At 38.7% G+C, this 13,784-nt stretch overlaps 1 protein-coding gene across 12 annotated transcripts in view; it reads left to right on the top strand.

Moving 5' to 3' along the window:
* Nucleotides 1-13,784, top strand: part of UNC79 (unc-79 homolog, NALCN channel complex subunit) — a 288,494-nt gene that overhangs the window by 228,447 nt on the left and 46,263 nt on the right. For all 12 annotated transcript variants that reach the window (XM_070775592.1, XM_070775586.1, XM_070775587.1 and 9 more), the window contains 2 exons: nucleotides 1,973-2,041; nucleotides 6,713-6,823. In XM_070775592.1, the coding sequence (XP_070631693.1) occupies nucleotides 1,973-2,041; nucleotides 6,713-6,823 (180 nt within the window). The remainder of the gene's footprint in view (nucleotides 1-1,972; nucleotides 2,042-6,712; nucleotides 6,824-13,784) is intronic.

The following is a 13,784-nucleotide window of genomic DNA, read 5'->3' on the forward strand; positions in this document are numbered from 1 at the left end:
AGTGGAATCTTGGAGTCACTCTCAGACAAGAGTGATTTGAAGGCATTCAGGTCTCCATCGCAGGGAGAAAAGAGGCGGCTGGTGATGACCACTGTTGTGTCTTTGAACCTCATGGGTTCCACAAGCTTTTTGTGCTTTATCCAGATCACAGAATGAAAATATTCAACTCACAACAAAATAAATCACTTGTTGATCTGCCAAGTGACGTTACATGTTGGCAGCACCACTTTTGAAATGAGTATTACATACATGTAACATTTTTTTTTTTTTTAAATCCAACCATCTCTGATAATACATTTTTCTTAACTGGCAGATTTGGAAAATATGACCTTCAATAATGTCTGTAAGGATGATAATTCAGGGACCCTTAGCTTGGTGTGTTCTGCTTTCTGAGTCTGAAATTACTGTGAAAAGCAGGATTACTGAGATCTTTAGCATCTCTCATGTTCTCTGATCCTCGTCTATCCAGAATCTGAAGTAGTTGAATAAATCCAGGCAAAGGATGTTTATAGCTACTGTACAGATACACTTAGGAATACAAGTGTATGCATTTTAACAAGACCACATGGATCCTCTCTAGGACTAGAGAGCCGGTCAGGGCCATTCATTGCTTAAGAGCCGCACACTAGTAGAGAAGGGGTGAGGGGCAGGCATGGCAAATTTGTAAGCCTAATTTACAGCAGTCAGCCCTGTCCAAAAGGACCCTGACTACAAGGTAAACGAGTAGAGTGGAGTGAGATGAGAAGGAGAATTGAGATTCTTGAGAACTAGAAAGCACATCCTTTCTAACGGGATCAGCTGCTACTGGGTTCCGATCAGTTATTATTTGAGAATGCCTTCCTTGTGTTGCTCATCTGCCCACGTTTTCCAGGATATTTCCTGACTTCCTTCATAGGTCACGATGGGGACCTGATGAGCAGCTGGTTTTCAGCCCCTGGTCTAAAGTAATGTAAATGTCACATCAACTCCTATGGGTATTGAGAAGATTAAATAGAGCAATGGTTTTCTTAGAAGTTTCTTGTGAAAGGCTTTCAGAATTTATCTAAAAACTCACTCTGCTGGATTCTATCTGGGCACTTCCTCTGACCATCCTGTTTTGTATTTAATTTCTGGGGAAAAGATTAAGCCATTGAGAGACTTTCTGTAGTTTGTTCTCATCAATTTAGAGAAGTGGATTTCAAACTTCAGTGTGTATCATGGTCCCTGACGGACTTGCTAAAGTCTAATTCCTGGGCCTTATTCTGAGAACTTTCAGTTCAGTAGGGTTGTGACCTGAGCATTTGCATTCCAACTGGTTTCCAGGTAATACAGATGCTGCTAGTCCACACATCTCATTTGAAGAACCACTGACTTTGTTTATACTATCTTAAAGAGGTTAATATTCTACACAACTGCAGAGATCTGCTGTTGCGATATCATTAACCATGTTAAATAATATCATTGCTTATTCTTGCTGTAACATTTTCCCCCTAATCCAAAAACATATTATTTAAAAAGTACATTTTGATGTGAAATCATGCCAAAATACAATGCTACTTGATTTGTGAGGCATGGTTTTCGTTTGTAGAAATTTTACTGCTTTCCCCCAGGCTTTTGTTATGTCTTTTACTATCAGAGAAAGGACAGATTAAACATTCTTTATTTGGATTAATAACTCTAATGATTTTAAATTGATCTAAATAGGTTTTTTATTTCAACATGGCCTTTCACAAATTACTTCTTTAGAACTGGGCACATTTAATATCAATTAATATTATTTAATTGTTTAACTGTTTAATAAATGGCTTAATTAAATTTTTTAAAGCTAAGAATTCTTTTTTTTTCCAAACATGAATGTATGACATGGAAACCTGTAAGAAGGCAGATATATTTCAGATGTTTTTCCTAACATAAATTTGCTTGGAGAAAATATATGAAGCAGAAGATGTATTAAGAAGAGTACTGACTTTTGTTTTTTTGTATCGGTTCACAGTGTTCTTTAGACTCCAGTTTGAGAATTATGATTTGCCTCTTGAAGATACCCTCTACCAATGCCACAAGGGTATGTATGTTTCAGAAAAACATAGCTAGTTGGTTATGCAGTTATTTTTTAATTGCTTTTTATTGGAGTATAGTTGCTTTACAAGATTGTGTTAGTTTCTGCTACACAGCAAAGTGAATCAGCTATGCATATACGTATATCCCCTCTTTTCTGGATTTCCTTTCCAATTAGGTCACCATAGCGCATTGAGTCCTGGAGAAGGAAATGGCAGCCCACTCCAGTATTCTTGCCTGAAGAATCCTGTGGATGGAGGAACCTGGTGGGCTGCTGTCCATAGGGCTGTACAGAGTCGGACACGACTGAGACGACTTAGCATGCATGCATGCATTGGAGAAGGAAATGGCAACCCACTCCAGTATTCTTGCCTGGAGAATCCCAGGGACGGAGGAGCCTGGTGGGCTGCCGCCTATGGGGTCGCACAGAGTCAGACACGACTGAAGTGACTTAGCAGCAGCAGCAGCACATTGAGTCCAGTTCCCTGAGCTATGCAGTAGGTTCTTATTAGTTATCTATTTTATACATAGTATCAAAGGTATCAATATCCCAATCTACCAATTCATCCCCACTCTCCATTCCCCCTTGGTATTCAATTGTTTTTTAACCCCACAACCACAGGCATGTAATGATACTGAAGAGATAGTTATCACATACTAAATGCTTCACTTTCAACCTTTTGAAAGTGCCTAATATGAAAAAACTCGAATAGATCACAATATCATCGGTTCTCTTAGTCCTGGGCCACGTCCGGCAGTTCATCCCCAGTACCGTGATCTAGATGATCCTTCCAAACACAGATCTCTTTGCATGGGTTCCTTGCTTAAAATCCTTGATAGCTTCTCCCTTCTTTTACGATAATGTCCTGATTCCTTAATGGAGCATGCAAAAAGGCACTTCATTAACTTGCAAGCCCACCTTTCCAGTTTAGTCTTTGGCTAAAGGAGATCAGTCCTGGGTGTTCATCGGAAGGACTGATGTTGAAGCTGAAACTCCAATACTTTGGCCACCTAATGCGAAGAGCTGACTCATTTGAAAAGACCCTGATGCTGGGAAAGATTGAGGGCAGGAGGAGAAGGGGATGACAGAGGATGAGATGGTTGGATGGCATCAGCGACTCAATGGACATGGGTTTGGGTGAACTCCAGGAGTTGGTGACGGACAGGGAAGCCTGGCGTGCTGTGGTTCATAGGGTTGCAGAGAGTCGGACACGACTGAGTGACGGAACTGAACTAAACTGAACTTATCCCATCTGCGTGCTCCCTGTGTACTTTCAGAAGCACTATTATCATCACCATCAAAACAACAACTACTGTTGGGTGAGCACTGACCATATGGCAGACATTGTGCTAATTGCTATACATTTACCATCTTATTTAATTTCATACTTCCTTGCCTTTGCTTAGGCTATTTCCTTTGCCTGAAATGCTTTATACCCTTATTGGAGACTAAACTCCTTCTCATTCTTCAAGATGAGAATTTGAATTCCATTCCAATTTTAAAATGGAAAGCTCAGGGCTTCACTTATAGCTCAGTTGGTAAAGAATCCACCTACAATGCAGGAGATCCTGGGGTGGGAAGATCTGCTAAAGAAGGAATAGGCAACCCACTCCAATATTCGTGGGCTTCCCTTGTGGTTCAGCTGGTAAAGAATCTGCGTGCAATGCAGGAGACCTGAGTTTGATCCCTGAGTTAGGAAGATCCCCTGGAGAAGGGAAAGTCTACCCACTCCATTTGGCCTGGAGAATTCCATGGACTATACAGTCCATGGGGTTGCAAAAAGTTGGACACAACTGAGTGACTTTTGCTTTCACCAGTTTTAAAAAGGCTCACATTCTCTATAGCAGCTTTGTTAGATCCACACTCTGTCAGATCCGCAGTACCTGATAGAGGTCTCTGTATTAGCAGCTATCCTATCGTCTCCTCGGTGAGCTTGTGAGCTTCACAAAGTCCAATGTCTTATTCACTTTTGTATTCCTGGCTACATTTCCAGACTGCGTTATATGCAGTAATGCAATAGTTTGTATTGCAGTGGATCGTAGTTACTAGAAGTACCAAGTAGTTACTGCTGCTGCTGCTGCTGCTGCTGCTAAGTCACTTCAGTCGTGTCTGACTCTGTGCGACCCCATAGATGGCAGCCCACCAGGCTCCCCCGTCCCTGGGATTCTCCAGGCAAGAACACTGGAGTGGGTTGCCATTTCCTTCTCCAGTACATGAAAAGGAAAAGGGAAAGTGAAGTCGCTCAGTTGTGTCCGACTCTTAGCAGCCCCATGGACTGCAGCCTACCAGACTCCTCCGTCCATGGGATTTTCCAGGCAAGAGTACTGGAGTGGGTTGCCAGTGTGTACCAAGAAGACACATCCCTTGTAACTTTTTACCTTGACTTTGCTTGCATAGACTCATGGAAAACTGCAAAGATATTATTTAGTCTAGTCTGTTCATATAGAGATAAGGAAATAGGATCAGAGAAATGAAGTGTCTTGACCAAGGTCACATAGCTGGTTAATGGACGATTTGAGACTTGAATCTAGGTTCTTGATTTCAAGTTTTTTTGTCTGTAGTACTGTACTGCCCCATTACCATGCTGCTTTACTAGATAAAAGAGCAAGTTTCTATATAGGTTCAATCCAGGTTTCTTCTTTTGTTTTAACCAATAAGGATGAATTATGTATCAACACAGACATATTTCTCTCCCCAGTCATCCATTATTAGTGTTTCAAGGCAACAACATTTATACAGAGCAAAGAATACTGAATCAATAGTACTATTTTAAAGAGTGTCTTTAAGATTTTCTGTATGGAACGTACTACATGGTTCCTTTGGGTAATATAGATAGCAAACATAATTCCTATCCTCAGGGGCAGCTAATATGTGATGAATTCATTTTTGTATCCATAAGGGAAAGGGCCCCAAAATGCACAAAATCTTTGATATGGTCATTCTTTTCCTCAGAATCTATTTTAAAGAAGCAAATGCAAATTTCATGCAAAATTGTATTTATTGAGATCTTTTTATATAATAAAATCTGACTTGTGGCCATTAAGATGGATCTATATGAAGAATTAAATAACATTGGAAATTTCAGATATTACTATCTTAACAAAATCTATTATTATGTCTGTGCAAGATTTCAACTGAGTAAACTGGTGTGTAAAGAAGAAGAGAAATATATCAAAATGTTATGATGGGAATATGGAGGACTTATTTCCTTATCTTTACTTTTCTACAGATCCCCCTTTTGCACACTGAACATGTGTTACTTTTATAATCCAAACAGTTAGGACCATAGAGGTTGAGAATTAGCAGAAATCGCAGCATGAAGTCCTTTGGAGTCCAGTTAAAATCCTGTCTTCCCTATAGAGCAGTTCTCTCTCTGGAAGATTGCCCCCGAATTTGAGTTTGAATTCCATTCAATAGCTGTATGGCCTTAGGCAAGTTACTTGCCTACTTAACTGTCTCAGCAGCAGAATGGGGATATTAAAGCTTCAGAGATGTGCTGATCACAACTAACAGTGATGAGAGGCTTACTGTTGCCACGTGCTTTACATGCATCATCTTCTTTAATTCTCACAGAAATACTGAGATGGAGGTCATTGTTATCCTCATTTTACATGGGAGAAAATAAAGTCTAGAGATGTTAAATCACATGTTCAAAGTCACAGAGAGCTAAAGTTTGCTCTCTGTGTAAAATTCTAGAGTGTGTGTCATTAATTATTATAATATATTGTCTCCCCAGGATTTTTTATAAGAATTTTATAAATGATGAGATAAATGATATAAAAGCATCTAACTCTGCCTGATACTTAGTAGGTACTCAGGAAATGTTTCCAAATGACTTAAGAAAGCATATTGATATGCTTTCTGACTCTTTAACTGACTCTTTAACTCTGACTCTATAACTGACTCTTTATGGGTCAGATTCAGAAGGGAAAGTAAAAAATGACAATGCTTTCCTCATAAACATTGGTAGGAATCTGGGTCCTGATGAGTTTTATTAAGCTAATAGCCCTTTAGTACTTACGTGCAAGGGTGGTTTTTGCTGCTTAACTGAGATGACAGATTTCTAGAGGAGTTAGGTCTGATAAGCTAGGGCTTCCCTGACAACTCAGATGGTAGAGAATCTGCCAACAGTGCTGAAGACCGTGGTTCAATCCCTGGGTCAGGAAGAAGCCCTGGAGAAGGGAATGGCTACCCACTCCAGTATTCTTGCCTGGAGAATCCCATGAACAGAGGAGCCTGGCAGGCTACAATCCATGGGGTCACAAAGAGTTGGACATGACTGAGCAACTTTCATTTCACTTTGCTTAGGTCTAATTAACTCATAAATGCCTAAAGATTCAGAGAAATAGAATGAGAGATCCTCACACAGACATCAGAGTCTTGATTGCTTGGGGGTGGGTATGAGGATAAGATTAGTGTTAGGTTAGTTTATAAGTGATGCCACTTGGAAAGATGGATTTTTTTTGAGCAATAAAATGATTAAATGATGTTCTTTGAGCTACTGATTGAAGATTCAGTTCTTGTTAGACCAACCAGTTTGCTATAGTAGCCACCTGGCAACAGATTTTAAATTAAAGAATGATCCCCATTACTTAAAGTGTCATTAGACTTTAATTACTTTTCTTTTTTTCATAAAAGAAGCAGCAATAGATTTTTTTGGCCCTAATCTCATTGCAGAGTTTGTTGGAACCATTTTCAAAACTGCTCAGTTTTGTGATTCAGAATGCCGTCTTCACGTTGGCCTACCTGGTGGAGGTGTGCGGCTTGTGTTACCGAGCTTTCACTAAGGTAAGGTTGCATGTTTGTGTGTGTCGTGGGAAACTGAAAACTAGTAGAAACATATTCTTTCTAATCAGTATCAAATCCCTCTTAGGTGAGTTGCCTCAATATAGCTTAAAATGAATAATTCTACTGAGGTCTGATAAAAATCATTAGAAGCAAACACTTTATACATACAAATATATAACCTATATGTTAAACATGCAAATTTGGAGAACTGAGGGTCAGATGGCTTACAGGAGAAGAGGTATTTTGAATGAAATGAAGTAATGGTCTAAATGACCTCTGATGTCTTTTTCAAGTTCACCATTCCATGATTAGTGGGCAAGTCATCAGCACATATCAGTTTTATACCCAAAGTAGAAAACTATCAGCTTGTTATTTGTAAAAGCCAGTCGAGAGCTCCTTAATTCTCATCATTTGTCTGTCTCCCCAGTTCTGGGTTCTTGGTCTCTGAGATTGTAATCTCGTCTTTTGTCATCTTGCTTTGATAATGGTTTCTCTATTGCATTATCCTTGGTATCCCCTGCCCCACTACTGAGGAAGTGGAAAAGTACTGCTTGCCCAATGCATATAGCAGCCTTGCTGGTGCTGAAAAGCAGAGGGCAGGGCAAAGAGAGCCTGTCTGTCCTTAGAACAAAGTGTCAATTTTACTTCTCTGACTTCCAAATTATCCAACCTTATTTTCAGTGGGGTTTCTGTGTCTGCTGTTTCCTCTTAAACATTCAGAATACTCCTTTATTCATGTTGTCCACTTCTACAGGCCCTTTATTTTCTCATAAAAATCTAATTGTATATCAAGATTTCATTCTATTTAAAATACTCGTCTCCTTTCTTACCATCGTGTGTCCATTCCGCCATGTTAAGTGTTTTGTGATAATCTTCTGTTTAATCTTTCTGACTGTAAACTATTTATTACTCTGCCTGGAGCAATATGTTTTCTAACTACCGAAATAATCAGGATTTTTTTCTTCTTTCAAATTCTTCCAGAAAAATAGCTTCTTTTTATTTTTTTTTCACTTAAGAAAATAGATCTGTAAGACAGCACCAAATACAGTGAAAAGATATTCTATATTTAGAAGTCACTTTATTTCTTAATTTTCTTTATGTTTGATTTGTTTAAATTACATATAGATATTTAGAGAAAGAACTGTAATGAGTTTGTACTTTCTGTGTTGTGTACTATAAGTACTGATTACAGCAGACCTTCCACTATTTTGAATTCAAGATATTCTTGGTTTTGAATATTCATTTTGCATTTTATCCCCTCAAAATCTGTCATAACTTCAGTGGCCAGTCATCTATCCTTCCTTATTCTGCAACTCAAATGATTGTTAGTTATAGAGCTTTCATCTAGGGTGTTCCCACCTTCTTCATAGATAATGAGAAGCTATAAGAAATAGTTAAAGAAATAGCAGTATCTAATTGAGTCTTTTCCCTTATTTAATCAAAAGAAAAGGGATGGAAAGGTAAGCACTTTGGAGACTTTTCTATTAAGCATTCAGGCAGTCTTAACAACTTGACAGCTGTCCCACTTAAAATTCTGGAAGTGCTGGATGAAATGTAATAAACATTATTTTAAATATATAGCTAATCTTATCAGCATGAAAGGGGCAAAAATGAAGAGGGAATTGAGAACCAGGGTGATAAGCATATAAACTGATATTGTAGTAGTCCTGGGTTGGGGAAGTTGACAGTCTTGGTAAACTTGGTGGCTTGAATCTTTTGTTTTTAATTGAAGTATAGTTGATGTTGGGCTTCCCTGGTGACTCAGTGGTAAATAATCTGCCTGTCAATGCAAGAGACTTGGGTTTGATCCCTGGGTCAGGAAGATCCCCTGGAGAAGAAAACAGCAAACCACTCCAGTATTCTTGCCTGAGAAATCCCATGGACAGAGGAGCCTGGCAGGCTGCAGTCCATGGGATTGCAAAGAGTTGGGTATAACTTGGCAACTAAACAATAGCGTAGTTGATATACAATATTATATGAATTACAAGTATATGGAGAAGGCAATGGCACCCGACTCCAGTACTCTTGCCTGGAAAATCCCATGGACGGAGGAGCCTGGTGGGCTGCAGTCCATGGGGTCGCTAAGAGTCGGACACGACTGAGCGACTTCACTTTCACTTTTCACTTTCATGCATTGGAGAAGCAAATGGCAACCCACTCCAGTGTTCTTGCCTGGAGAATCCCAGGGACGGGGGAGCCTGGTGGGTTGCCGTCTTGGGGTTGCACAGAGTCGGACACAACTGAAGTGACTTAGCAGCAGCAATATAGTGATTTATAATTTATAAGGGTTATATTCCATATATATAGTTATTATTTAAAAAATTGGCTATATTCCCTGTGTTGTACAATATGTCCCTCTAGCTTATTTTGCACTTAATAGCTTGTACCTCTTAGTTCCCTGCCCTCTTCCCTCTCTCCACTGGTAACCATTGGTTTGTTCTCTATATATGTGAATCTGTTTCTTTTTTATTATATTCTTTAGTGGCTTGAATTTTAAAGCCCACACAGAGAAAGTAAATTGCATCTTGGGGCTATCCTAGGTTGGGAGTTAGAGCTGAGTTGTCCTCAGCAGAAAGTCAAAACCCATGAAAGGTTATATGTTTGATAAAAGACATATATCTTTTGGAAAGAATGTATTCTTATATGGAGGTGATGAAGAATGGGATCTGTCTGAGCCTGAGAACTGAAACATCTATAGTTTCCTTTGAGAATGAGTAAACATGAGCCTATTTTTGAATATGTTTAGAGTTTGAATTTGTAATACCTACATGTCCTATGAACTCCTAAACTGGAAAGTCAAATTAATTGGTGCTGGGCACATAATAGCATTGGAGTGTCTGGCAGAAGCAGCTCAGAATCAATCCTCAAACCTCTCTGGAGAGATGTGCCTTCAACCTAGGCCCAATAGGATTCTTATAATTAAAATCCTGATGAACATGAGATCACAATCTAAAATTACAAAATACATGAAGAAATAATTCACAATGAGATACTTTAGTATAGTTAATAAAAAGCAAGATTATTCCCCTTAAGAACTACCATATTAGAACTATATAATAAAGAAAATAAAAACACGCTTTTTTTTTCCTAATGAGAAAATATTTATTATCTTCTTTTTAAAAATATTTTCTCATTAGGAAAATAAAAGCTATCTGGTTCTTTATTCTTTAGTAATTATATATTTTCCCATGTTTGCAATTCATCCTTTATATGCTTCTCATTCAGCATATGTTTTAATTGGCTATACTTCATCACTTTTTTAGACAAGGAAGCTAAACCTTAAAAAGGAAACGTAACTTTCCCTCATAAACATGGGTAGTAAAGTGATGGAGTTACTTTTCAAACCCAGTCAGTGGGTCTTTTTTCTAAAACTTCTTATTTTGTATTGAGGTATAGCCAATTAACAACATTGTAAGTTTCAGGTTAGCAGCAAAGGGATTCAGCCATACCTAGACATGTATCCATTCTCCCCCAAGCTCTCCTCCCATCCTAACACTGAGCAGAGTTCCTGTGCTATACAGCAGGTCCTTGCTGGTTACTCGTTCAGAATATGCAGCGTGTACATGTCCATCCCGAACCCTAACTATCCTTCCCCCAGCAACTGTAAATTTGTTCTCTAAGTCTGTGAGTCTGTTTCTGTTTTGTAAGAACCAGATAGACTGGAACAAAGTAAAAATTCTAGAAATGAAATAGTCATTGACATTAAAAAACAAAAACAAAAGAAAAAAAAAAAGCCTCAGTGGACAGTCAGAGAGCAAATTAGACTTAACCAAAAAGGGATTTGGTGGAATGGAAAATAGATCTGAAGAAATTACATAGCATGCAGCAAAGAGAGATCTGGAGAAGGGAATGGCAACCCACTCCAGTACTCTTGCCTGGAGAATCTCCAGGGACAGTGGAGCCTGGTGGGCTACAGTCCATGGGGTTGCAAAGACTCGGACATGACTGTGCAACTAACACTTTTGGCTTCACAAGTGGTTCAGACAGTCAGGAATCTGCCTGCAAAGCAGGAGACCTAGGTTCCATCCCTGGGTCAGGAAGATCCCCTGAAGAAGGGAATGGCAACCCACTCCAGTATTCTTGCTTGGAGAATCCCTTGACAGGCTACAGTCCATGGAATCACAGAGTTGGACACAACTGAGCTACTAATACTTATCTATACTTTTATATCAAGAGAGATAGAGAGCTGAAGAATATAAAGGGACAATCTAGTTAGTACATTTGAAATCTTGGAAAATAAGGAAAACTTTCTAGAAAATTGTAATATATAACAATAAAAAAAAGATAGCTAGACTTACATAACGGAAAATTTGCTTTGGTGGTTGAAAACCATTCCATTAAAAAAATATATTTGTTTATGTATTTGGTTGTGCTGGGTCTTAGCTGGGGCACATGGGATTTTTAGTTGTGGCATATGGGATCTAGTTCCCTGACCAGGGATCAAACCCAGCTCCCCTGTACTGGAACACAGTGTCTTAACCACTGGACCACCAGGGAAGTCCCAAGCCATTCCAATTTTAAAGACAACTTCTGTTAAACATTTGAGATTGAGCTCTACTTTATGCAAACTAATACGGAGAATAGGAAAAGGGGAACAATTCCCAACATATTTTATGAGGCCAGTAGAACCTCAGTACCAATCAGACAAGGGCAATAGGAGAAAGGAAAATTATAGGTCAGTTATACTTCAAAGATGCAAAAATTCTGAATGAATAATCCCAAGTTAATGCATTAAAAATAAAGCCTCACATTCAGCCACAAAAAAGAATGAAATTTTGCCATTTGCAGCAACATGGATGGGCTTGGAGGGCATTATGTTAAGTAAAGAAAGTCAGACAGAGAAAGACAAATACTGTACAGTATCACTTATATGTGGAATCTAAAAATATAACAAAAAAGAAGTAGACTCACAGATACAGAGAACAAACTGGGGTTATAGTTGGGAGAAGAAAGTGAGGAGGGACTACATAGTGGTAGGGGATTAAAAAGACAAACTATTACGTATAAAATAAACTATAAGGATATATTATTGCACAACATGGGGAATATGTGTAATATTTTATGATAACTATAAATGAAGTGAAAATGTTAATTGCTCAGTCGTATCCAACTCTTTGCAACCCCATGGACTGTAGACCACCCACCAGGCATCTCCATCCGTGGAATTCTCCAGGCAAGAATACTGGAGTGGGTAGCCATTCCCTTCTCCAAGGGATCTTCCCGACCCAGGGATCAAACCCGTGCCTCCTGCATTGCAGGTGGATTCTTTACTGTGTGAGCCACCAGGGAAGCCCATAAATGGAAATGGCTACCCACTCCAGTATTCTTACCTGGAGGATTCCATGGACAGAGGAGCCTGGTGGGCTATAGTCCATAGGATTGCAAAGAGTCAGATACGACTGAAGTGACTTAGAAGCAGCAGCAGGAGATAGAAAAGAAGCATTCTATATAATTCAGCATCCTTTTATGATAAATCTTGTCAAACTAGGAGCAGAAGGGAACTTCCTTAACTTATAATGGGTGTCTGCCAGAAACCTCTAGGAAATATTATACTTATGGTAAAATGCCAACAATAGTCCCTTTAAAGTCACAAGTAAGACAAGAATGACCATTATCATGGCTTGTCTTTGTTATGGTACTGGAGGCCCTTCAGTAAGACAGGAAGAATAAATCAAAGTATAAGGATTAGGAAGAAAAAGGTTCTAACTTTTCATAGACGATGTGATTACAAATGAACTGAAGAGAGCTTATCTATAGACACCTTTTTATAACTTTTATAAGAGAGTTCAGCAAGGATGCTGGATACAAATGAATACTCGGAAATCATCTACCTTTAATATTCAGCTATCAATACAAATGATTATGATATACTTTAAAATATCATTTATTGTGGCAACAAAGATTAAATCTAACCAAAATATGCAAGAACTTTTTGGAGGTAACCAGAACATTTTATTAGCACTAGATAAATGGAAACAGATCTCATGTTCATGAATGAGGACCCAGCATAAGAAAGACTACTAATTCTCACAAAATAACCTATAAATTTAGTGTCATTCCAATAAAAAATCCTTGACTTTCCCTCCTGTTCAGGAGGGACTAGATAATTTGAATCTATCCTCCCACTTAATTTTAAAAGTTTCTTTAAAATATTTTCTGAAAACTTTTAAAAATCATCAAAATACTAGCCAGACATAGAAGAATTACTAAGCTAAGGTCTGAGAGAACACAGAAATGTGGAGATGTAAGCCTGGCACTGAAGACCTTTTTTGCCCTGGGAGTGTTTGGCTATCTGAAGGATGTGACAATTCTGAAAGATCCAGGAGGCAAGGAGAAAAGTCAGAATCTAGGAACTTCCAAGATTGGGGACTCTGTCTGATTCTGCACTGCCCTTACCTTCTCATCAGGACCACAAAATAAAGACAATCTAGAAGTAAGCTTGTCCTCACATGGACATAGATCCATGTCAAGACCTTTGGTGGCCCAAGATAAAATATTTCCAGTCTTGTTATGTGTCTTAAGGTAATACCCTGGACCACGAGTGCCTCCAGAACCTGGTGAAAAGCAAACAGAAAGCTTTTTGGAGGAAGATAGCATTCGAGGCCTCAGATTATTTCTAAAAATAATTTTAAAACAAAGCATGCAACATGCAAAGGTAACTAAACAAATGAGGGGGCAGGACACCATAAATGAGAATGAGTAGAAAGAAAAGACAATGGATTCAGACCACAGGGTCTCCAGGAAGTTAGCGATGATCAGGAAAGGACACATGGGGGACTTTTAAGGTGCTTGTGATGTTGACCTGGGCGATGATTTCATTTGTGTTCAATCTGTACTAATCCATCTGTTAGCTTATATATTATGTACTTTTCCACGTGTGCTATATTTGACAATTTTTAAAGGCTTACAAAATGGAAGATATTCTATCGTTCCATTATTGAGGACAGATCAATGAATTTTG

This window comes from Bos indicus, chromosome 21 (assembly GCF_029378745.1).
Source record: "Bos indicus isolate NIAB-ARS_2022 breed Sahiwal x Tharparkar chromosome 21, NIAB-ARS_B.indTharparkar_mat_pri_1.0, whole genome shotgun sequence".
NCBI lineage: Eukaryota > Metazoa > Chordata > Mammalia > Artiodactyla > Bovidae > Bos > Bos indicus.